This window comes from Podarcis muralis, chromosome 13 (genome assembly GCF_964188315.1).
Source record: "Podarcis muralis chromosome 13, rPodMur119.hap1.1, whole genome shotgun sequence".
Taxonomy (NCBI): Eukaryota; Metazoa; Chordata; class Lepidosauria; order Squamata; family Lacertidae; genus Podarcis; species Podarcis muralis.
The window spans coordinates 55,514,769-55,539,058 of record NC_135667.1 but is presented as its reverse complement, the minus strand read 5'-3'; the positions used below and the strand labels follow the sequence as shown (position 1 = coordinate 55,539,058).

Sequence of the window (24,290 nt, the reverse complement as noted above, 5' to 3'; positions counted from 1 at the left end):
CGTTCTTACGCAGCTGCATTTATTTTGTACTTTCTGGGTGTCCCCGGATCATAGGACATATAAGGGAGTTGTGTTTTGTGCTACAAATCCAGCCCTGCTCCTCGCAGCTGGTTTCTCTCTTTCTTCTGAAGGCGCCTCCTCAGCCTTCAATCTCCCGCCCGGCGGCTCCGAAGGCGGAACTCGCTCAGCCGTTGCCAGGCAACGGGGCGCCCGACTCTTCAGCGTCTGAGTGGCCAGCGGCCTCCCCGGGGGCGGCTCCGCTCCCCCCGGCCGAGGGTCCGATTGGCCTCTTCCCGGCGCGGGATCAGCATGACCCGGCGCATGCGCCCTGCGGCGGCGCTGCTTTCCCCTCAGGCAGGGCGCCAAGCGCCCGTTTAAAGCGGAAAGCGATGGCGGCGGAGGGGGTTCCGCTGACGGAGGAAAGCATCCGCGAGAGAGTCTGCCTGACGCACCAGAATCTCGGTGACCGACGAGCGGGGGGGCGGGCGGGGGGGGGGAGGGCTGACAGACGGAGCTTTCAAACCAGGCGCCCCTCCTGACTGGCTGTTGGATCCGTTAATCAGGCGGCAAAAAGGGCGGGTTGGTGTACTGCCCGCGGAGGGGGCTGGACAAGGGGTGCGCGCTGTCCTATCGGAGAGGCGGAGGCTGTTGATTGGCGGGTCGATCCTCTGTCCAGCAGGGGGCGATGTGTGTGTCAGCGCTTATGTGTCCGCGGGGAAACATTCCTAGGCTTCGCGCAGGCGCAGGCAACGTGCTGCTGCCGCTGCCGCTGCTGCTGCTGCTCCCAACTCTCCTCTCTCTCTCTCTCTCTCTCTCTCTCTCTCTCTCTCTCCCCCCCAGGGAGGGTATTCCGCTTTTCCAACAGCAAATGTTTATATCAGAGCAGGACACAATAACCACAGTAGGATGAAAAAACAAAAAGCATTGCAATCATTATAATATCAAATACAGTCGTGCATAAATAAAGCAAACACCAAGTAGGGGAGTTGTGGTCCGTTAATCCCTGGAGTGGCTCTCCTTGTCCTATTAGGAGATCCCTTGCACGGTGCAGAAGCAGCCTTTGTGCCTCCTGTCTGGGGCATCTACGAGCTGAAGTGGTCACACTCTTTACTGGGGTTCAAAAGGGCTCCCCCAGGAGTGAGTTAACATTTGCATCAGCCCACACTTCTGGAATGCACATTCAGAATTTATTCAAAAGAGAAAGGCACAATATTTTGCAGCAGTGTTTCCCATCATACACTTCCTTTTCTGAATTAAAATGGAAATAATACTGCAAATAAATGTAGAATGGTACTCCAGGTGTTATTAGATAGCTCATCCTTACGCCTGAAATAATTTAGGACAGAGATGACTAAACTGGGTCTCTGTCGCCATATTCCATCATCCCTCATGATTGGCCATGCTGGCTGGGGATGATGGGAGTTGGAGGCTAGCAACACTGGGGCACCACCTGGAGAGTGGGGGGGGGGGTAAGAATTAAACTCGCTTCCACTCAGCCTCAGAGGAGTGTACCCCAACTGGTAAAAGGCAAAGCCAAAGCACTCGTGTGAAAAAACAACATGAATTTATTCTGAAGCTGGATAGGTATTTGATTTGGAAGTACTTCAATGCCCTAGTTATGCAAAGAATGACAATAATTGCCTGTCCCCAGTGAGACCATTTGGAAGGAGATGAGACCAGAGCAGTAGACTCAAAGGAACCATTAATTATGGGATCAATATATTTATTGGATTGATTACATGAAGAGTCTGCTGTTGATAGCATCTTCTGTTGTATCTGTGTCCCAACTCTTGAACTGGGCAAAAGATTTTGTGGAACTTCAAAAGTTCCATATACCTTTTTAAAAGTAAAAATCCGGTCCAATCCAATATTGCACTTTGCCAATTTTCTATCTCTTGTTGTCTGGAGCCATCAGAAATTCATCTTTCTGTTTTTAGCCTTTTAGGACTTGGGACCCACCTTCAGTTGCAGTCTGAAATGTAGGCTACACATTTTTTCAGTGCAGTGCAAGTCTGGTTTCCGCCACCCTGTTTCCTTCCTATTCTCTTTTTCTTCTTAGATGGATACTTCTTCTAAACACTTTGATCCACAATATTATCATGAAATACGTTGTTCCTTATCTGAAGTGCCATCAGAATGAATTATTGAACTCTCAACAATTTTCTCATTCTAGCTGATGTCCGGTCATTGTCTCTTCCTGGAACTTACCATGAAAAGATTAGTCATTTAGGAAACTCATTGGAAAATTTTATTCATCTAAAATCACTTGACCTTTCACGCAATGCATTGACTACCTTGGAGGTATGGCATATTTGGGGCTTTGTATGTTTTACATTGTAGATCTATTGAATTAAACAGTTTTGTAAGCGAATTCACATTTCAGACATGGTTCACCCAGTTTGCATAGGATTGGTTATTTTACCCTGTTGTGGTTTACAACTATAAACAGTCTGTAAAAAGATAAAAGCTCACCTACGATATCTAAATCCCTTGAGAAGGAAGGTACCATATTTCAGTGGTCCAGCATAGGTTATAAAACATGCCACTGCCATTCAGATTAGACAATACAGTGGTACCTTGGGTTAAGTACTTAATTCATTCTGGAGGTCTGTTCTTAACCTGAAACTGTTCTTAACCTGAAGCACCACTTTAGCTAATGGGGCCTCCTGCTGCTGCTGCGCCACCGGAGCACGATTTCTGTTCTCATACTGAAGTAAAGTTCTTAACCCGAGGTACTATTTCTGGGATAGTGGAGTCTGTAACCTGAAGCGTATGTAACCTGAAGCATCTGTAACCCGAGGTACCACTGTATTGAACTAGATGCACCCAGGGGTGAAGGAAGGCTCTCCGGCACCTGGTGCGGGGTGTCGAGGGGCAAGTAGTGGGGCATTATAACTTAACAATTATCTAAGGTACCCTATTCAGATTAAGCAACTGCTTCTTTTGGATATAGATCTATATATCTATGGATGTGGTTGCATAGAGTACTTAGCCCATTATTTATTGTTTGATCCATTATATGACTTTCAGAGTGAAATTTCCATCCCACTATATGTGGTCAATGGGACGTGGGTGGCATTGTGGTCTAAACAACAGAGCCTAGGACTTGCCGATCAGAAGGTCAGCGGTTTGAATCCCCGTGACGGGGCGAGCTCCATTGTTTGGTCCCTGCTCCTGCCAATCTAGCAGTTCAAAAGCACATCAAAGTGCAAGTAGATAAATAGGTACTGCTCTGGCGGGAAGGTAAACGGCGTTTCCGTGCACTGCTCTGGTTCACCAGAAGCGGCTTGGTCATGCTGGCTGCATGACCCGGAAGCTGTACGTCGGCTTCCTTGGCCAGTAAAGCGAGATGAGCGGCGCAACCCCAGAGTCATCCGTGACTGGACCTAACAGTCCTTTACCTTTATATGTGGTCAATACAGGATAGTGTGTGATACTTGCTTTTAGATCAATATGAGTGTATCAGGTAGCATTATTTGCTGCTGCAGTTAGGAAAGTTTGAGCTTTAAGGAAAGTACCAGTAGATTGCAAAAGTGTTCACTAATCTTAGTAAGCAGAAATAAGTCAATGAATGTTTTATTTTAGCTATGCTTTCTTTTGTTAAATGAAAATTGGGTGGCTCAATGGCTCATGTTTTTACATCTTAGCTTCAGTTATTTAACTTGCTTAGTACTGTTTGCAATGGTCTGTGGCTGTAAGCAAGAAATACTAATTTATGCACAGTTTACTGGAGTTGTAAGATGGGAATAAACATACAATTGCTTTTTAACCATTTCTTAACAGGGCCTTCAACATCTTACATGCCTAGAAAAACTCAATCTTTACTTCAATTACATTTCCTCGTTGTCGGAAGTATTTCGACTCCACAGCTTAACTGCACTCAAGGATGTGGATTTCCGGCTGAATCCTGTTGTTAAAAATGAATCTGATTATCGTCTTTTTGTCATTCACATGCTCCCAAATCTCAGGCAGTTGGGTGAGTAAGATGACACAACAGAGCCTTCTTAGTAACTATTGCAAAAAAAAAAAAAAAGTGTTGAGAATATTTTTTTCCCTTCAGTGGCTGCCCAGCTATTCCCAAAGATGGGAAATATTTTTTATCATCTCATCTTACTTTTTTAAGGCAAGCAACTAAATGTAGAATGTGAATGCAGTAAATAGATTTTTGAAAGTACATGTATCGTGTACACATGCACTCATCTGGGAGCAAGGATGTCTTCTGCTACTCGTTGAGGGTACATTTTGTGGCCAAGCTGTTTCTTCTTGTTTTTGTCTTGCTGTGTGGCCAAAATCTCTGTTTAAACGAAGTGCCATAATTCCCTTTTGCTGCTTATCTTCTTTCGTGTTTCCTATGTATGAATTTTCTGAAAAACTTTTTTTTTATAATATTTATTACTTTTCCAACCATTTACACACTACAAAAAAAGAACAATACAATACAAAAACACCACACAACACTAACACATCAAACTAACAAAACAGAACAAAAACAAACAAAAACAATTTAAAAACACCTCAAACATTTTCAATATCTTATCTTTCATTCACTTGTTTCAATGACCTCCTCACACCTCCCTTTTTGTATTCCACTTCTGTTAATTGTTTCAGCAATTCCTTTCCATCTTCCTCTGTTTTCTATCCTATAATTATCTTAACACATTCTAGCCTTATTTTTTCCTTTAATATTCTATTAATCTATTTATACTTGATTCCTTATAACATTTCTACTAAAGCCATATAACTTCATTCCAACATTCTTTTAACATTCATTAATTTTACCATATTTCTATAAATAGTCTTTAAACTTTTTCCAGTCTTCTTCCACCGACTCTTCTCCCTGGTCTCGGATTTGCCAGTCATTTCCGCCAATTCCATATAGTCCATCAACTTCATCTGCCATTATCCAACACTTCAGTGTTTTCAAGAAGCAGCCATTCTCTCAGCCAGCAAATAGCAGCTGGTTCACAACAAAGTTTAAGGTCTGGCAGGGCAAATCCACCTCCTTCGAATTTTCTGAAAAACTGACAGATAGTTTGACAAGTTGACAAGACTCTTGATAGTTGACAAGAGTGTGGTGCTGATGTTGCCAAGGTTGCAGGTTTGATCTGCATATTCCTGCATTGCAGGAGGTTGGATGAGATGGTCTGCAGGGTCCCTTCCAACTCTATCCAACTCTATTATTCTAAAGGTAAAGGGACCCCTGACCATTAGGTCCTGTTGTGACTGACTCTGGGGTTGCGGCGCTCATCTCTCTTTATTGGCTGCGGGAGTACAGCTTCTGGGTCATGTGGCCAGCATGATGAAGCCGCTTCTGGCGAACCAGAGCAGCGCATGGAAATGCCATTTACCTTCCCGCCAGAGTGGTACCTATTTATCTACTTGCACTTTGACGTGCTTTCAAACTGCTGGGTTGGCAGGAGCTGGGACCAAGCAACAGGAGCTATACCAAATCCATTTGTAGTATTCTTGCCTTTTTATAGGGAAGCTTTGCAAACTGTATCCAAATTATTTGCATTTGCTCAAAGGAACCAGTTCTGTTTCTTGTTCTCTGTTGTCCTGTCTTGTCCCATCCCACAAATACTTCAGTGCCTTTAAGCTGCTTTTCACTTGAAGGTGTGTTTGGGAACTGTCAGTCATGAAGTAGAAGGGAGAGGTGGCTGGGAGGCAGAAATCCAGCCTCCAAGTGGTAACAGACAGCCTTGATGGCTGTTGAATCTTGGCAAAGAGCCTGCCTTCTTTTCCCTTGCAAGGTAAAAATTTCTGAGCAGTATAAAAAAATCAGGACTTTGAGGTTGACTTTCTTAGTTACAGTGTGCATGTGTATATGCAATGGCAAAAACATGTAATAAATGAACTGGGGGGAAAGGGAGTAGGTCCAGTAGGAGACTTTATCATGGTTCTCCTATCAAAGTTCCTGTGAGTTCTACCATTCATTTGGAATCGGAAAAGCTAGCACAGTTAGATTATCATAGATTCGATGGGAAGGCAAAGGTGACTTCAGTTTACAGAGTCTTGATTCTGAATGATTAAAGAGCCAAACCAAGACCATAAAGCAATCATTTGAACAATGTCACAGTCATAGTAGTTTGTGCATGAAAGGGAGCTTTATTCTGTTTGACGGTTACATTTCAATATTTTTTGTAAATGTGATCTCATTAGACGTCCTCATAACGCACACCTTGCTCTACATGGCAGCTATATACATAAATACTTGGATAAGAAAATAGCTTTCTTCTTTGTTTCCTGCTTAATTTTTGTTGACAGGATACTTACCTACATTTACACAAACCCATGCAGTTCTTGGCAGTCTTACTCAGGGATAGTTTTGGAGACCCTTCTACCTAGTGAAACAAATGTCCTCAATTGTTTCTGGAAGTTACGGATCATGGATACCTGTAGATGCTGTTGCACTAAACTGGAGCAGTGGCACTGAAAGCCTTGCTCAGAGTTACTGTGCATAGCTGCGGTCTTGCGTGAGCTCACAGCGCCTGGGGTGCACGTGCGCTGGTACATGGCTGGGAGCACCAAGGGGGTACGCGTGCGACAGGGCATGGCGAGTGAAGGAGCCCGTTGCAGCACCCCAGCCCTCACCTCTGACCCCGTTGCAGTGATCCTGCCCCACACTGTAGCCCACAGGCTTGCACTGTGCCGCCCGGCTGCCCCTGCTTGGGGGAGCCCAGCTGACAAGGCACTTGGCAGGCCGAACAGGCACCCCCACGCTGGCACCCCTGGAGCATTGGTTCCTCCAACACCAGGAGACGAGTGCCAGCCCATACTTGGGGCACCTGCTTCACGCCCCCTCAAAAATCCGCACCCGGGGCCACATCCCTCTGGCACCCCCATGCACTGCCCCTGGTGCATAGGGCTGCTTTATGGTGTGAAAATTAAAAAGAAAACATTCTCTTACTTACAGTACCTCCCCTTCTTGGTTTGCAGTGTTATGAAGGATAGCCTGGACCCTTTATTTTCATTATTAACCAGAAGGGGCTATGGCTCAGAGGGCTGAATTGACAAGCATCTCTTGGTGGCGTCTGTCTCTGTGCCACTAGGATATTGTTCTGACAATTTTTGCCTGAGTTTTACAGACTGAGGGAGCAAATCAATACCCTCTTTTTCATTGTGCCATTCTCCCCAAGTTTTGGGGGAAAGTTTTTTTGAATTATTCGGATTATTTTATACTCTGCTTTCACATGTGACTCACAGCTTGAAAAATATTTCAAAAGTTAAATGAATAGAACTATAAAATACGTGTACATGTATTTTGTCCTGGAAGGCAACACTTTATGCTTGGTAATTGTTTTTAAAAACTTCAATAAAGTTTGTAAAAAAAGAAACTTAAATATTAAAACCCAGATAATGTTCAAAATAGGTCAGTGCACATATTTTAAATGTTGTATGTAGGGTCACCATGAACTTAATCCAGTCGATTGCACCAGATTTAGGCATGAGGGGGAGGGAAGAGAATCATCAGAGTTATCTAGTTAGCCTCTTGCCAGTGCAGGAAATCTACTACATTCCTGATAAGTGGCTATCAATCCTCTGTTTGGAAACCTCTTAACGAAGCAGAGACTGCCACCTTCCAAGGCAGTCTGTTCATATTATTGGGAAGTTCTTCCTAATGTATAGACTAAGCCTTCATCTTTGAATTTGAACCCATTGGTTTAGTTTCTGCCCTCTGGAGCTGGGTTGCCAACATGGTACCTGTGGGCGCAGAGGTGCTCTTGAAGTCTTCTCCCTGTACCTGCAGAATCTCAGAAACCACCCTCCCTCTGTGCTCACTGTTCCCTTCAACACAGTGGTTGGGGTTAGGGTTAGGGTTAGGGCAGTTGCCACAAGGCGCACAATTGTGTGGGGGTTTTTAAGAAAAAACTTTCATCTTATAAATTTGGGAATATTCTAGTATTGAATTTGCAAATGTTCTCCTTGCATGCAGACCATCATAAATACATTTTCTTCCCTTTTGGTTTGTATTTTCTTCTTCTTCTTTTTTTTAGATGATCGTCCTGTAAGAGACAGTGAGCGAAAAGCATCCCTTTTACATTTCTCTACAGATCATGCTTATAGATTCAGGAAGCCTCCACTGGTAACAAGATGGACTGAAACGGAAAGGTAGGATCAGAACAAGGGTTCAACAACTGTAATCATGTGACTGGAAATATCTGGAAATTGGGACAGGATCCCAGTCTGGTCTGGTCTTACTTGAGGGTTGCCTTGGCACCAAGTCATTACAGGCCATGCGGTTCCTGTTTCAAAGAGGAGCCGTTTCATCCTTCAGGGAAAGCCAGGAATGTAGGGATGTGCTATGCAGACGTGGCGAATATCCAAGTACTTGGGCTTCATTTACAGCTTGAGCTGTAACTCTGTTTGCTTTCTGTGGCAGAGGAAGTCTCTGAAAGGCTTAAAACCTCTGTTAGATCTTCTGAGTCTTAATCCTTAATCAGGCTAACTGACCTACTTTCCCTTGTCAAAAGTGTGTTAATTAGAATTAGATTATGAGCTCTCCATCTTTGGATGTCACCACTTTAAAAAGCAACCCTGGTACAGCCGCCCTGTGGAGGCCAACATTCAGCCTCTCTCCTGGAGGCGTGCAGGTCCTCTTGGCTACTCAGGTGATTTGAGTCTGCAGCAGAGAGAGTTGCCTGTCTGTGGAGGCTCCCCACAAGCTCCTCAGTCATGCAGGAAGCCTCTATGGGGCACGCAAGGCTCCCCACTTGAGAGCTTCGCTCAGGTTACCTGAGTGGTGGATGCATGGCCCGGGGGGGGGGGGGGCTAAGCTAACATCCCTGCAACCCTTTCAGGGCAGCAGTGCCTGAAGAGGGCTCAGGTTTTGTTTCTTAAGATACATTTTTCTCTCAAATGAAAACTTAAATAAGGTATAAAAAAAGCATGCCATTTTCTCGCTGCAGTTCTGCCCACCCAAGAGTTGAATACATTAACTTCATGTCAAAAAAGTGCTTGGTGATGGATAAAGATGATGAGGCGGTCCTGAACCTCATTACAAAGTGTGAATGGGACTTAAGTAAGCCTCCAGGAATAACTGGATCGACCGAAAGTCACCCCAAAGTTGAATTCCACGATTTAAACAGTATGTGGTTTGTTTGTTACTTTTCTCATGTTTTCTTCAATAACAGGCTAGTTCATGTCAGGGTGGATCCCCAGGCTTCTGGGTTGTATAGTAGTTTTAAATGCTCACTGATCTATTTCATAGTTGGGAATTTATTACTTGTTTGGTAGAAATCCCTCTCTTCAGTATCCATTCTGATGTTATGTGATGATGTCACAATGTAAGCTTGGAGCCTTAGACCAGTGTTCCCCAACCTTGGGCCTCCAGCTGTTTTTGGACTACAACTCCCATCATCCGTCGCTAGCAAGACCAGTGGTCAAGGATGATGGGAATTGTAGTCCAAAAACAGCTGGAGGCCCAAGGTTGGGGAACACTGCCTTAGACCATCCTGTGATACCGTTAAGATAAATGGATTTTTTTTTGCAGTCTGCCATCTCAAAACACTCAACCACTGCCTTTGTATTTCTACCCCACTGAGCCAAGGTTGGGATTTGGAGTGGAAGAAGAGCCCGACTGGATCAGGCCCAAGTCCTTTTAGTTCAGCATCCTGTTTTCAGCAGTAGCCAACCAGATACTTTTAAACACATTTTAAAAACCAGATTTTAAAGGTCTGCCCAAAAACAGATGTAGCATGGAATATTCTACTTTGCATGAGTGTTCCAAATATATGGGGCCACTACTAAAAAGGCCCCTTTTCTAGTTTCAGCCAAGCTGATGGAGCCTTATCTTAAGGCAGCTAGTTCAGGAGGCAAGAACCAAAAACAAAGGACAGAAAAAAGCTTTTTTAAAAAAGTAAACAACAGTAGGAAGGCAAAAAGAGCGAAACACACCACAGAAAATAGAAAGGACAGCAGAAAACTCACAAAGGCAGAAAACTCACAAAGGCGGAGCTATAGTAAAAGTGACGACCTTGGAATGGAAACTATATAGGGCTGCAGTATATAGTATGGGTTTCTGTAGATTAATTTACTATTTAAATCTATTTCTTGAGGTATTCACAAAATAGAAGATAATACTAAGAGACATCGGAAGCCAGGAGCATCTCCCCCACGGCTTGTCTTATTGCAGAATTGGAAGCAAGAAAACCTGCCCAAGGTAAATAAAAACATTTAAAATCCCGTGTCGTACATTCCTCCCATGTCAAGAATGCCTCCAACTCAGTGTGTGGTTCTCAAAGCAAACCATACAGGATCTGGTTGTCTTTAACATAACCAGTGTGAAAGCCAGCATGGTCTAGATGGAGCTCTTAAAAACCCGGCTGTTTAGCTTTGTTACAAAAGCTTTTAAATGTTGTATCTGCTTCTCTGTTTTGCCCTCCCCATCCCAAATTATTTTTCCCATTGACGCATGCACAAGGGACTGCAGGACTCACAAGGGATTCCTAGAGGGGTAGGAACCTCAGCAGGAGACCTGGCGGTTTACTGCTGTTTGCCTGGCTACAAACCACCCAGGAAGAGCTTGAAAGAGGAGGTGTGAGACGGTGGGAGTCTCCATAGGGGCCAGGTAAAAAACAGAGCATTATAGCATTAAAGAGCAGCAAGTTGAGTGATGGGAAGCTGTAAGGCCAGGAAGTACCCAGGCTTCAAAACATAAGTTGGTGTGAACTGGGGACAAGCGCTGGAGAAAGGAGGGAGTGAGTACCTCTCCCACTCTCATGGGAACAGCTCCCCCCTTTCAAAAAGCCCCAAAGCCAACAGGACAGCAACATGGGCTCCAAATTACTGCAGTGGATGCCAAGCCATACCTCAAAGGAAGATCCAAACAGGACTGCCATTGGGTTGGTGGGTTCAGACTTAAGCCTTGCTTTTGTCAGGTGTCGGTTGTGCTACAGAGGTGGAATCTACAGACATATAAAAACTGTTCTGAAAATGCCTTTTAAAGTGTTTTTAAAATTCATTGAACTTTCCATAAGGCTCACCATCGCCATCTAGTGTCACATTGTATATTGCACCTAAAATGTTTTATTTGCAGCTGTATAGCTGAGTCCAGAGATCCTAATTGTAGAAGACTCCTCTTTTTCTTTTTCCTTCTAGGCTGCTCAGTTACAAAATAGAAATATGCTGAAAGCCTCAGAAACGAATAAAGGTATGTTATAACAAATGTTATTGTGCTAATTAAATGGCTTGGTCATTAATACCATAGGCATCTGTTGCGCAGGGTTCCAGCTGTCACTTTGCATGCTGATAGATAGGTTTTACTGACAAGCAACAGAAGTGAAGTGGCTAAAACAAATACCATTATAATCCTCACTTTTGTGTTTTTATATGGAACACTCCTCCAGCATACAGGCGAACACGTATCACTTAATTGCACTGCAACTTGGCTTTAGATTTGTACCTTTTTACAGTTAATGGTCAGAATCCAACATGGAGAGTGACATCGCAGTGCTGTGCATAACTATTTAGAAGTAAATCTTGCTGACTTCAGTGGGACTGAACTCTTTGGCATTGTACTGCAGCCTTCACACTTCAATACTTTGGGAATAAATGGCCTAAAACATGACTACAGTGGTGCCCCGCAAGACGAATGCCTCGCAAGACGAAAAACCCGCTAGACGAAAGGGTTTTCCGTTTTTGAGTTGCTTCGCAAGACGAATTTCCCTATGGGCTTGCTTCACAAGACGAAAACGTCTTGCGAGTCTTGCGATTTTTTTTGCTCCCCCCCCCCTTTTTCTAAGCCGCTAAACCGCTAATAGCCTTTTAGCCGCTAAGCCTTTAATAGCCGCTAAACCGCTAATAGCGCTAATCCGCTAATCCGCTAATAGGGTTGCTTCGCAAGATGAAAAAACCGCTAGACGAAGAGACTCGCGGAACGGATTCTTTTCGTCTTGCGAGGCACCACTGTATCTCGGTTGGGCTGTGGCCTAAACTGTGCACTGCGCCTGAATGGTTAAGCTGAATATATTGTTCGGCAGGGAAATAAAACTTTAAATGTTCAAGGAAGTTTCTGTCAGCAAGCTCTGTCACCTGCCGATTAAAGTGGTTTAGTCCTGGACCAGCCTTGCTCTGTGATTCTGCTGATCGAAGTAAACTGGTCCTTAGTCTCCTTTCATGTCAGTATGTTGCAATAATTTGGGTTTCCCCCTCCAGAATATAGAAGCTTGCCTACTTCACCAACTCTACAAGTTTCTCACAGTGCCCTTGGTCAAGGACACAAGAAAAAGAAAATCGGCGTTAGAGTTTCATTCTTAGGAGCTAAATCACAAGAGCTGCCCAAGACAGACCCTAATTTGAAGTTCCACAATGAGGCTGAAGCATATGAAAAGATCACAAGCCATGCTATTTTTACACCCCATCCAGGTAAAATTGTGTTTTAAGTGTTTCTGTGGCCTTGCTGTACATCTAAATATACAGCTGCCACTGAAAGCAGCAGCAGCAGCAGCCATGCATCTACCTCCCTCACCCTCCCAGCCCTGTCTTGTCGAACTTAACCTGTGTTTTGGTCTCTCAGTCAGTGTCCATGACTCTCCACTCCCTACCCACCACAAGAGACAGGTAATGATGAGGAGCGTGGCCAGGGAAACTCAGGGATATGGGATATTGATCAGTTCTGCTAGATAGTATGAAGAGGAATGTGGGAGCTAGATGTCTGGCTGCTGTTTTCAGCAAAGATTGTTGGCTGTGGCAGTTGTCTTTCTGAAATAGAGGGATTGTCTTAGATCTGGGACTCTGTGCCTCAAACATATGTGCTAATTCCTAACCATCTTTATGATAAGAGTGCCACCATGCGGATTAGCCCAGTATTTCACTAGTTATTTATGTACTTCATTTATTCAGCTTCAGTTGAACCTATTTCTCTGCAGAGAAAATGAGCTTATCTGTATCTCACGGTTTCTCTTGGGAAAGCTAAACCATGAGCCAAACTATGACTTAATTCAGCACAGGGCAGCAGCAAATGGCCAGGTAGGAACAGAGTAGACATGATCACCTGTCCAGGAGCCCATGCATTTGCTAATTGGTGCTGACCTGTGTTCTGGCTTAGTATTATGTGTGAACTGGGCCTATGAGAACCTACATATTGAAACATCCGGCATTTGTTATGAGAACGGTTTCCATTGACCCACAGAGCAGCAGATGTAACTCCTGCACGTGACATAATGTACACAACTGGAAAAGGAATATAGTTCGCTTATACTGAGATTATCTTATTGTTATGAAAGTTGCTGGGAGCCAGTGCAGTGTTCTGGTTAGAGTGTCAGGCTAGCACCTGGGGGACAAGAGTCCATATCTTCACTCAGCTATGATGCCAGTCACTGCCTCTCAGCCTAGCCGACCTCACAGGGGAGGAATATAAATGCTTTTTATTATTAAGAATTCTGCTATTTCATGGTTTAGTGTTTTTTCACCTAGACTGAAACCATTATGTTCAAATACTTTTTCCATTTGTAGCCCCACCAGAAGTCAATGAAATAGTAGTTACTTCTCAGAAGACAACAACGGGACATGGACAGAAGGTACCTGAACGTGAAAGGCTAAAGAGCAAAGACATAAAGAATGGTGATAATGTCAAAAATGTGTCAGTTTGAGATCAAGCCAACTTCTCTAGTGGATCAGTTATAACAAAACGGGTACAGTGGTGCCCCGCAAGACGAATGCCTCGCAAGACGAAAAACCCGCTAGACGAAAGGGTTTTCCGTTTATGAGTTGCTTCGCAAGACGATTTCCCCTATGGTCTTGCTTTGCAAGACGAAAACGTCTTGCGAGTCTTGCAATTTTCCCCCGCTCCCCCCCCCTTTTTCTGTGCATATTCATCTCCTTTTCATTAGTGAAGTAATTCCCCCCTTTTTTTCTGGTAGCTATCTGTGTATTCATATGGAAATGATGTTTATCTCCCAGCACATAATTCCAGTGTTTTAACAGTTTACACATGCTGCCCATATGCTACTGGACCAACTACAAAGTTAATGTATTAATTTACAAAGCCTTTAACAACTTGAGTCTAGGATATCTTCAATACTGTTTGATATGTTATATCCCTGTTAGATCACTCCCGTCTTTGTGAGAGTGGCTCTAAGTGGTTCCCCATGACTCAGGCACACAGCTCAGTAATTTCCCCTTTTTAAAAAAGTTTGGCATAGACAATGTACCTTAAGTTTTCATTCCTGGTTTGTAATTCTCCTGAAACGTTTCTCCTGAAATTCTCCTGAAATGTTTCAGAAAAATCCCCTCCTTGTTTTCTTCACTGCTTCAGGATTATTTGATAGGCATGAGTGCACCAATACATTTATGTGTATTGGTGAGCCAGTCAAGAGCTCATCATCTTCAAAGGCAACCTGTCTTACATAAGTCAGTAACCCACAAAATGTTTACTAGCCAGTCATACATTATTAGTACAGTGGTGCCCCGCAAGACGAATGCCTCGCAAGACAAAAAACCCGCAAGACGAAAGGGTTTTCCGTCACGGAGGCGCTTCGCAAGACGAAGTTCCCTATGGGCTTGCTTCACAAGACGAAAACGTCTTGCGAGTCTCGCCATTTTTTTTCCGCTTCCCCCCCCCCCCTTTTCAAAGCGGCTAAGCTGTTAATAGCCTTTTAACAGCTTAGCCGCTAAGCCGCTAAATCGCTAATAGCGCTAATCCGCTTAGCCGCCAATGGGGTTGCTTCGCAAGACGAAAAAACCGCTAGAAGAAAAGAATCGCGGAACGGATTCTTTTCGTCTTGCGAGGCACCACTGTAACTTGTAATCTGTAAGAGGTTTTCATAAACCTTCTGTGACTCATTGGCTGGTTGCAGTTCTTCTCGCCATAGCTGACTTGGCAACTTAACTATTTTCTATGAACATGGATTAATAATGGGGCAAGAAAATTGCCTGAAAAAGGTGCCGTGCTTTGACCCGAGAGCCAAGAGAATCTTTTCCCAATTGTCTTCTTGATCCATTTGTCATAGTCCCTAAAATAGTTGCTTCCCTCTTTTTCAGATTTAGGGACCATGCTCCTCCAATGCTTGAACCCTGTTAGCTGAGTTAACCTGCCTCTTGCTTTTTCTGCTAGCAAAGATTCAAATCTGAGTTTGCACTTTCCGCCTGCTGCACACCTGCCTCCTTGCAGGTGTGTTTGGTTCCATTTCCATTTGTTCCATCCTTGTTCCTTTTCCTTGTTCCATTTCTAACCCAGCGTTCTGATCTACTAGCAGCTTTGCATGTTCCTTCCTTTGCATATAACCTAGGACTAACAGTTTTATGGCCAGAGAATAGATTTATCTTTATTCTTCTGCCCATGAGCTTGAAAAGATCACTTCTAAACATGGCAACCATATGCATCTGATCACTACCAGAGGAGTGAGCGGGGGCAGCAGAATGCTAAGCAACCCTTTGGATTTTAGCTGTTTGACTAATAAGCCAGTCTATATGCCGTTTACTTCCGGTAAAGAGCCCTGTGCACTGATCCGACAAAGGTGAGTGCTGGGGACTAGGTATGCGAATTGGAGCACATGTGCATATCAGCAATCCAGGCAGTTCTGAACCCCAGAGTATTATTGATGAGGTGAGAATACATTACTTTGTTCATTTTGCAGTGCTAATGGGAAAGCACAGGCTTCTCACTGGGCCAGGCCGCAGGCTGCATGCAGCTCCTTCTTTTAAGCTGTGTCTAGGTCCTGCACAATAGTGATTGGAGAGCTCACAACATTTTTCTGTGCGCAGTGCCTGTTAATCTATCCTGCCCAGGGTAGCAGACGCCAAGTAGTAAAATAGCACTATTAAAAATAAAACAAAAGCGTATTTAAAACAATTAAAAGCACTTAAAAGCAGTAAGAATTCTTTTAAAAAAACATGTAAACATTAAAGTAATTTTTTTTTATTTTTTAAAGTGCAAACCTCAAGGAGTAGTTCAGCTGGCGGATGAAGGGCTGTATGAAACAGGACTTGAATGTCTTCTAGACTTGGTTGATAAACACTGGAATGGTTGCAAATCGCTTCATTGCAACCAAACTTTTTTATGTAAGTACAAGTCATTTGTTGGGGATGTGTGTTTCTCCGTGATAATTTGGCTCCTTCCTCCTGCAAGGCGACTTGCGGGTAACGATAGATCGGTTTCCCCCATTGATTTCTCCAACCCCGGCAACAGGTTTGGCAGATGTCCACTGCTTTTCACCTGGCAGAAATAGTCCCAGTGGGGAAATGAGAGGTGGGCTTTTATTTTTCCTCACCTGTTTTTGGCCTCCTCAGCACCGTTCACTGCATTTGCTCAAGGAGCAAGACTGGCCAGTTTAAAGGCTTATTGTGCCATTTCATGAGGTTATTCTGAACTGCTGCTAGGATGGACACCTGTTGTTAGCAACACAAAAGTGGTCCCTTTCCTTGGGAAGCAGGAGATTACTCTGGAGAGTGATGGGAGGAGTGTCAGCCAGAGGAGAAGCAAGGTGAGCAGCGCTTACCTGGGCGAAGGCATCTTCCCAAACTGGCATTGGTTACCTCGGTTTCTTCATGTTATGAAGCACAGTGGGGCAAGGGAGGGAGTGGGGGATCCCAACGCCTAGTGTCTCTGCCTGGAAATAATCACAGGAAGAAAATGCTCTGAAGAGGTCTCATGTGATCAATACTGTGTTTTGCCATGTGACCCCATGTCTCAATAGATAGGATTAGACTTGAGGGTACTTGGCTCAGCATAAGGAATTTGAAAAGGGGCTTCTGTTTGAACTGGGGCCTGGAGAACCAGGGGTTGAGTGGCTCAGTAGTGATGCTATAAAAGGGCCATGGGTCACAGGAGCAAATAACAAATTTTCCTGCAGCAGAATTTCTTTGTGAACTTAAAATACAAAGGCGTGTCCATCGGACATCGCCTTCTGCTCTCATAGTAAAGCAGCTGTTAGGATCGATTTTGCTGAGGTTACTTGCAAGTAAAAGCCATGCTGCTCTGCTGGAACAGTGAATTTGTAAAGACTGAGCAGGTAGTTTGAAGGAAATTACACCCCTGCTGCCCCCCAAACCTGGTCACTAAATATGAACTTAGAAAAATCTCCTTTAATTCCTAGCTCAGGCAGAAACTGTTTTGTCTGCAATTCAGAAATCCACACCCACAGATCAACAGAGACCTCCTGCAGAACACCAAGAGCTGAATAACCTTCGGTTAGAGAGACAGGCTTTGCAAAAGCGTATCTCTGAGCAAGAAGAGCAGTACAATGCCAAGATCAACAGTTTGGCATCAGACTTGAATAGTGCTAAGAAAGACAGGGTAAGTAGAATGTAGTATTCCGCGCCCCCATGATTTCCCAGTGCATATAGGTATCTACATACATATAAACAGTGTTCTAATCTGGGATGGCAAGATGCAGCTGTCAAACTCCCAACAATCAGTTTCAGATTTTTTAAAAAATGCATTTATTCGAACTTAAAACCCATCCAAAGGACCCAGGGTGCAGGATGCTATACTAGTTTTCCTGTATTGCTGATTACCAGACTTCTCTTCTATCATTTTTTGCTTAATGTTGCTTCTGCCAGTCATAGGGAAGAGTTCAGCAATTGGTGACCAGTTCAGCAATTCACTCTGGTTTCCGATGTTTCAGCAAGCATTGACTATGTACTCCTAGGCAAAAAGGGGTAGAAATTTGCTTTATTTTTAAAAGGAAAGTTGAGTTTTTGTTTCCAATGTCACATTCTGCCCTTTTTGTGGAAGTTCAGCATATACACAGCCATCACTAAAGGCCACGAAAAGCACAAATCCTGCCTAATGAATCCCTAGGCAGCAGTGGTCTACTTTTCAGGGCAGAATTTCTCCAAACTTGTCTGCAAATCAGAGATTTCTTTCTTTTCAGTTTAAGCCACCTTAACTATAGAAGCTCTATAATTCATTCAAAATACAAAGCAAACACTGAAATTCAGACCATTCTAATTTATTTTGTCCTCTGGTGTTGCGTTTGTAGCAGCTGTTGCTTGATCCGCAGGGTCTATTCTGATTACTTTTAGCTCAGAGGATCACTGGGATCCCACAGTAGTTGGAGCAGCTGTCGGGTAGAATCTGTAGGAAGGAGTGCTCAGAGGTTGCACCCACACTGGCAGCTGGAGCTTCCCATTTGCTTCTGTCAGAGCTCTGCAGGGCATATCATTGAAAGGTTTATAGCCCCTTTATGGAATCATTGGTGTACTTGGCCAGTATTTCAAGCCACTAATATTGGGTAACACATGCCTGAATTCCTTGTTCTTCATTTTACTGTAATTTACTGGTCAGCAGCTTGAGCTAAATACAGTTGAGTCTATCTTGCCAATTAGTCACTACAAATCCCTCTTTCTTTCCTCATCTTGTTGGATTTCTGTCTCACATCTACCCGACTACTTTTTCTCTGTCAGCAGAGCATATAGGATAGGGTTAACTCCTGAAAACTCTTCCCAGTTCAGTCATATGAACATGCTTAGCCTGCTACCACTGACATCAAATCAGTGCTCCCTGGGAGTGTGGCCCTGTCAGAACAGGGAGACAGGAAGAGGGCGCCTGCATGAAGCCTTGGCCTTGGCCTTTAAATGTCCTGGCTCCTGCTGAATGGAGGACTTGAACTCAGATCTTCTTCCTCTTTCACTTCCTTGGTTGCTCAAATTGGTACAGAAGGAAAAAGTCAGCAAGGGTTAATGGGAACAACAGGTGCCATGATGCATGGCTAAGCAGGTGAAGACGTTGGTCCAACCAGCTTGCCCCTTTCTACTCCCTTGGTGATGCTGCTGGCCAGCCTTTCTCCTCCAAAGCCCCTCGTGCCGCACAGCTGAGAGGGAGCTACTTGACTTGTGTCTCAGTCAGGTGATTCCCTGCACCAACGCCAGCGGAGGAGCCTCTCATCCTCTTAATGTAGGCCTGTCAACAGAGTCTGAAATGTAGGGTGATTCCTTGCCAACCCGTCTGGGTTGTCCTGTGTCTCTCACTTTGTGTTGTTTAACGAACCAATGGGGTTGCGCTGACCTAGAGTGTGGTGGGTGGGGGACTAGTGGGGTTAGGATTAGATTTGGGTTAAAGAGTGGGGGATAGATTATAGAGAGTGTCAGGGAAGGCCCGTGGAGTAGCCATAATACTTAGTAGAGACCTGAACTTCAAAGCCACAACAGTCCTAAAGGACAAAAGAGGCAGATTCATTTTTGCTAAAGGGACACTAGATGGCAAAGTTGAACTGACAATCTTCTCCATGTATGCCCCAAACTCGAAACAACTAGAATTCACCCAAAAAACACTAAACAAGTTCCTCTCCTTCTCTGAAGGGGACCTCAATCTAAATATGAAAGGTATATCCCTGAAAGACATCCACCCTACAACCCCATGGGCAACCTTCCTCCGAAGGAAACCCCCAACAACTAGGGACTCTTACAAGTTATTAAAAATGCTAAAAAACGGGTCTCTATGACATTTGGGGTGAGCAAAATCCAAGAGACATCAGCCATACATTCCAATCCAGACACCATGGTACAGTGTCCAGACTGGACAGCATTCTGCTCACACAGGGTCTTATCCCCTTCAGTGGAATCAACAAACATAGGTAACACAAAAATCACAGATCACACCCCAGTAGAAGTCACCGTTAAAATAGGAGAGGGTTCTTCATCATGGTTCTTCAGTCCCATCCTAACTACAAACAAACAAATTAGAGAGAGTCTCACAAAAACTCTCCAAAACTACTTCAAGGAAAATTATGTAGACAATATAACAGAATCTGAAATGCTGCTTTAATCATTTGTAATGCCTAATAAAGGTTTGGTGAAGTAATAACTACTTTAATCATTTTCTCTGTCTCGTCATTTTCTCCTTTCTACACCTCCCCTCCCTCATTGTATTAGGATATATTGAAGCATAATTTGGATAAATTACTGAAAGAACATGCAGCTCTGAAAGTGCACAGTCCCAAAATGGAACAAAGGACCCAGAATGCGGAGGCCACTCAGGCAGCACCACTGCAGATAATCAGTAAGTTTCTAAAAATATGTATTTTTAGAATTCGTTTGTTTGAACACATGAAGATTCTGTATCCTCCACCCAATAAAGGGCAACTTTGTAAGTTTATAGCAGTTGGGGGAGGGGTGACCTAGAGCAGAGATCCTGCAAATGGCATATGGAACTTTGCATGTACATTTTGGTCTTTTCTATCCTTGCACTAATCACTGCAGACTCTCTATGAATAGCATTTGCTGAGGTGCGAGGGGGAGATGAGCCTATTATCCCTAGTGTACAGGCAAAGATGCTTTGGGCACAGTCTAACTGTTGGTGGCTGGAAAGGACCGTGAACCTGGCAGGGCTACCAGGCCAGCTAAGTGGGGGGGGGGGGTCACCAGAAACAGGACTGTGATGTCTTTCACCTTGCATATTGGGCTGTCTTTTAAAATGCACACACACACACACTAACAAACACAAATATTGCCGTCATGTATTCAAGCACATTGTCACACGGAGACCTGGTCACATAAGAAGCCTGCTAATAAGATTTAAAATTCCCTTAAATTCCTGCTGATTGATTTTCAGAATGATAACTGTACAATTCACTCGGATTAAGGTGCCCACACTTTCCACCTGAGGTCTGATATAAAAAAGCATATCAAATATATGCATTACTGGGGTTTGTAAAACGGCATTTCAGAGGAGTAAATCTCAAAAGTTCCAAAATTTCTTAACCCTCGCGTCTGAACTGATTTCGCTCTCTGTCGCAGTCCTGTTATGCTAGATCGTGTTGAGATCCCAGTGCTTTGCTCATAGGAAAAGGTCACTATCTCATCAGTTGGCAGCTGCTACCCCAAAGACCTTTTTTGGTCCCCTTTCTAACCCACCCCCTTTGTTTCATGGGAACTGGGGGTGGTAGACAACATAATTAAAATACAATGCTTGCAAAGATTAAAACTTTTTAAAAATACATCACCATAACTTATACAAGTAGAGTTAAACTTGCTTCAATTTTATATCAATACTCATAATTCAATACCCATCAGTAGTACTACTAACTGGGCATCCCCTGCTGACCTCAGGGCACAGGTTGGCTGGCACTGGAGGAGGATAAGTACTTGGGCCTCCAAGCTTTGTGCTTTGTACACCAGCACCAAAACCTTGAATTGGGCTTTGTAGTTCACAAGCAGCCAGTGTGCTGCCTTTTGGATCCATGACACACTCAACTGCTTGGCTCAGCTGACAAACACCCATTCCTTCTGATCTTTTTCATATGGCTCAGGGGAATGCAACGAATGGGAGTGCAACAAGCAAGCCCTTTCTCCTCATCTTTTTCATATATACTTCCCTGTCATGCAATGCTAACACCTTTTTTAAGTAAGGTGGTTGCCTATGGCTATATTCTTTCTCTCCCCAGAGCTTGAAAACCACCACAAGCTGTTGGCTGATGAAAATGCCAATTTGAAACAGCGCCTCCAGCACTTTGACAAGATGCAGGAACTCACAATGATGTTGCAGGAAAGCCACAGGTAGAAGCTTAGTACTGGATGTTAAGTGGAAGCTCTCAAGATTTCAAATGTTTGGCCATTTAAAAAATTGTTCTTGTGTTCAATGGCATCCGCTTCTCCCAATGTATGTATGGTCACTGTCTTTGCCCAGCTGCTTCCAGCACATGTTCTTCCATCTCCCTCCACACAGAAGTGCTCCTCCTTGCTTGACCCCAAGCTCTGCGCAGCCACATTGGCCACCTGGAGCCTCCAGTGCTCAACGTCTAAATACTAAACGTTGAGAAAAGTGAGGAAATGGAAATGGAGTGATTGCACAAGTAGACAAACTGAGTGAAAGGCCTAGGCAGGGTCTGAATCACAAACGCCAGAACCAGCTGTTCTTATACAAGTTTAATTTCACTCCAGGCTCTTTTCCCTTCCACCCTGCTTACCCCCAAAAACATGGTTCCCAATTTTTCCTCCCTGACTGCCCCCCTCAAAAAAAGTCTTGTCGTTTTTCTCATTCTTACCTCCAGTTCTTGCACTTGCAATCCCTTGGTGTTAAGAGAGAGAGAGAGAGAGTACAGTGGTGCCTCGCAAGACGAAATTAATCCGTTCCGCGAGTCTCTTTGTCTTGCGGTTTTTTCGTCTTGCGAAGCACGGCTCTTAGCGGCTTAGCGGCTATTAACGGCTTAGCGGCTTTAAGAAAAAGGAAACAAACTTGCAAGAACTCGCATAGGGAAATTCGTCTTGCAGAACAACTCAAAAAATGGAAAACCCTTTCGTCTAGCGAGTTTTTCGTCTTGCGAGGCATTTGTCTTGCGGGACACCACTGTACCAACAGGTCTCAAACAAAATGGACAAGTAAGGAGAAGGCGACCTTAAGGCATGTGAAAAAATGCACATGAGCATCTATTTGTTATCCTGCAGAAGAGAAAGGGATTCCCCCCCCCCCATTATTGAACCAGTGGAGCAAAGGGGTAGAAAGAACTGGCTCCCTTTTGACAGCCCAGCAGCCAAGACGTGCTTTCAAGCAACAAAATATGTTATCTGTGATCTCTCCAGGTTTGAGTGCAGCTGTGTGCGCGCAGGGCTGTTCTTCACATCTGTAGGTTCCATAGTTTATTTTGTAACGTAATAGTTTATTTTCTTTTTTAAAAAAAATGCAACGCTTTCTTGCAGAACCTTGGTTTCTACAAATGAACGTCTCTTAAAAGAACTGGAAGAGGCACGTTGCCGACACAAGGTGGAAGTGGAGCAACTACACTGGAACTACAATCAGTTAAAGAAAACACTTCCTCCTAGCAACATCACCCAAAATTAACAGCAACAGATGTTAATAACAATGAAAGGCATGTGAGTGTAAATGATTTATAAAGGATGACAAACCACTGGGGTTATTTACTTCCATGAACCAACCAACTTTTAACACTGTGGCTGATTTCTCTTGTACCTCATTTTTTTAGACATCCTCCCCATGGTTTTTGAATATAGGAGTGAATATATTAAATTATTGAATGATTTTACTGCATTATTCAATCAGTGGCAATTTATATGGAGTTTTTAAGTAAAATAAAATCGATCTCTTCTACTGTGAATTTTGTATTCACCTCAAACTTTTTCAAATAGGGATCATGTTTATCACTGACCAAGTTATTGTTGCAGAGCTGTGTGCTGATGCTTTAGGAAGAGCTGCAAAACCATGGCATTAAGACATGCTTCAACTTTGAGCACTTCTGCTCATGGAATGAAATTTAGCAGTAATGTGACTTGCAGTGCAATCCTGTCCATGTTTTCTTGGACTGCAGCCTACAGGTGCTTTAAAAATAATAATCCTAGCTTATTCTTTCACTTATCCTGTCCTTGAATGTGTTATCTGTGGATCAAGAATAAACCTTTGGCATATGAGATCAATAGCTGCCGTTTCCATATTCCATTAAAAAGATGCTGTTTCAACAATACTGTCCACATCTTCATTGATACCATTTGATCAACTAATTAGGTTGATTGCTCACTGAGATCCAGTTTCTCTCTGCATTCTGGCAGTTCCAAATTTCTGCTGGTGGGAAATATCATGGTGTGTTTCCTATGTTACTGAAGTGACCTTTTGTTTTCTTTAACATTTTGGGCAATTATTTCTGGATTTCAAACCACTGAAATTTTGCATCTGCTGATGGAATAGCAAGTAAAGGATTTGCCAGTCAACGTGCCTTTCCAAGTCCAACTGATCCCTGTAGGGTGGCATCCAGAGCCACATAGTTGCTGCCTCAAATTCCTTTGGTACTACTTTTGAACAAAAAGCATCTCCTATGGCAATATGTTCCCTGCTGAAACAGCACCTTCCTTTTCACAGTCAGATGGGCGGGGTACAAATAAAATAATAAAAGTAGTAATAATAATAGTAGTACTGTTGTTGTTACATTCCAGAACAGACTTTTGGCTGTGCAGTGTTTGCACATGTGTGTGTTTTAAAATGAAACCATGCAAATATATGCTTTTCCTACTCAAGAAATGTAAGTGGACCAGATAAAAAGCCTCTCTAAATGCACTTAATTTTAAAACTTCCAACAATTTTTTTTATCTTGTTTTCCAGATAAGGCATTCTAATTGAATCATAGAATTGCAGAGAAAAGGGCAAATTCCATGCTAGGGCTCCTTATGAAATGAATTGAAAATAAAACTGCCACTATCGTAATACCATTATACAAATCTCTGGTGTGACCACATTTGAAGTCCTGTATACGTTTCTGGTTGCCTCACCTCAAAAAGGATACTGCAGTGTTGGGAAAAGTTCAGAAAACGGCAACCTAAATGATCAAAGATACACAGCAACTCCCCTGCGAAGAAAGGTTGCAGCATTTGGGACACTTTAGATTAGAGGGAAGTTGAGGAAGGGG

The 24,290-nt window shown here is 43.6% G+C and overlaps 1 protein-coding gene across 3 annotated transcripts; it reads left to right on the top strand.

The window, feature by feature from the left end:
* The first annotated feature begins 281 nt into the window (after positions 1-281).
* CEP72 (centrosomal protein 72) lies at positions 282-23,797 on the top strand. Of its 3 annotated transcripts, XM_028701938.2 has the most exons (14): positions 286-462; positions 2,174-2,301; positions 3,784-3,976; positions 7,995-8,109; positions 8,907-9,085; positions 10,056-10,159; positions 11,098-11,149; positions 12,154-12,363; positions 13,453-13,517; positions 15,870-15,999; positions 17,034-17,233; positions 19,813-19,939; positions 21,324-21,435; positions 22,576-23,797. In XM_028701938.2, exons 1-14 carry the CDS (start codon positions 390-392, stop codon positions 22,715-22,717), a joined length of 1,830 nt encoding a protein of 609 aa, XP_028557771.2. In that variant the 5' UTR covers positions 286-389; the 3' UTR covers positions 22,718-23,797. The 3 variants fall into 3 exon arrangements, 2 of the variants coding, with proteins under 2 accessions (XP_028557772.2, XP_028557771.2); XR_003703357.2 differs by lacking the exon at positions 19,813-19,939 and having other exon boundaries at positions 282-462; positions 22,576-22,712; XM_028701939.2 differs by lacking the exon at positions 21,324-21,435 and having other exon boundaries at positions 282-462.
* The last annotated feature ends 493 nt before the right edge of the window (positions 23,798-24,290 follow it).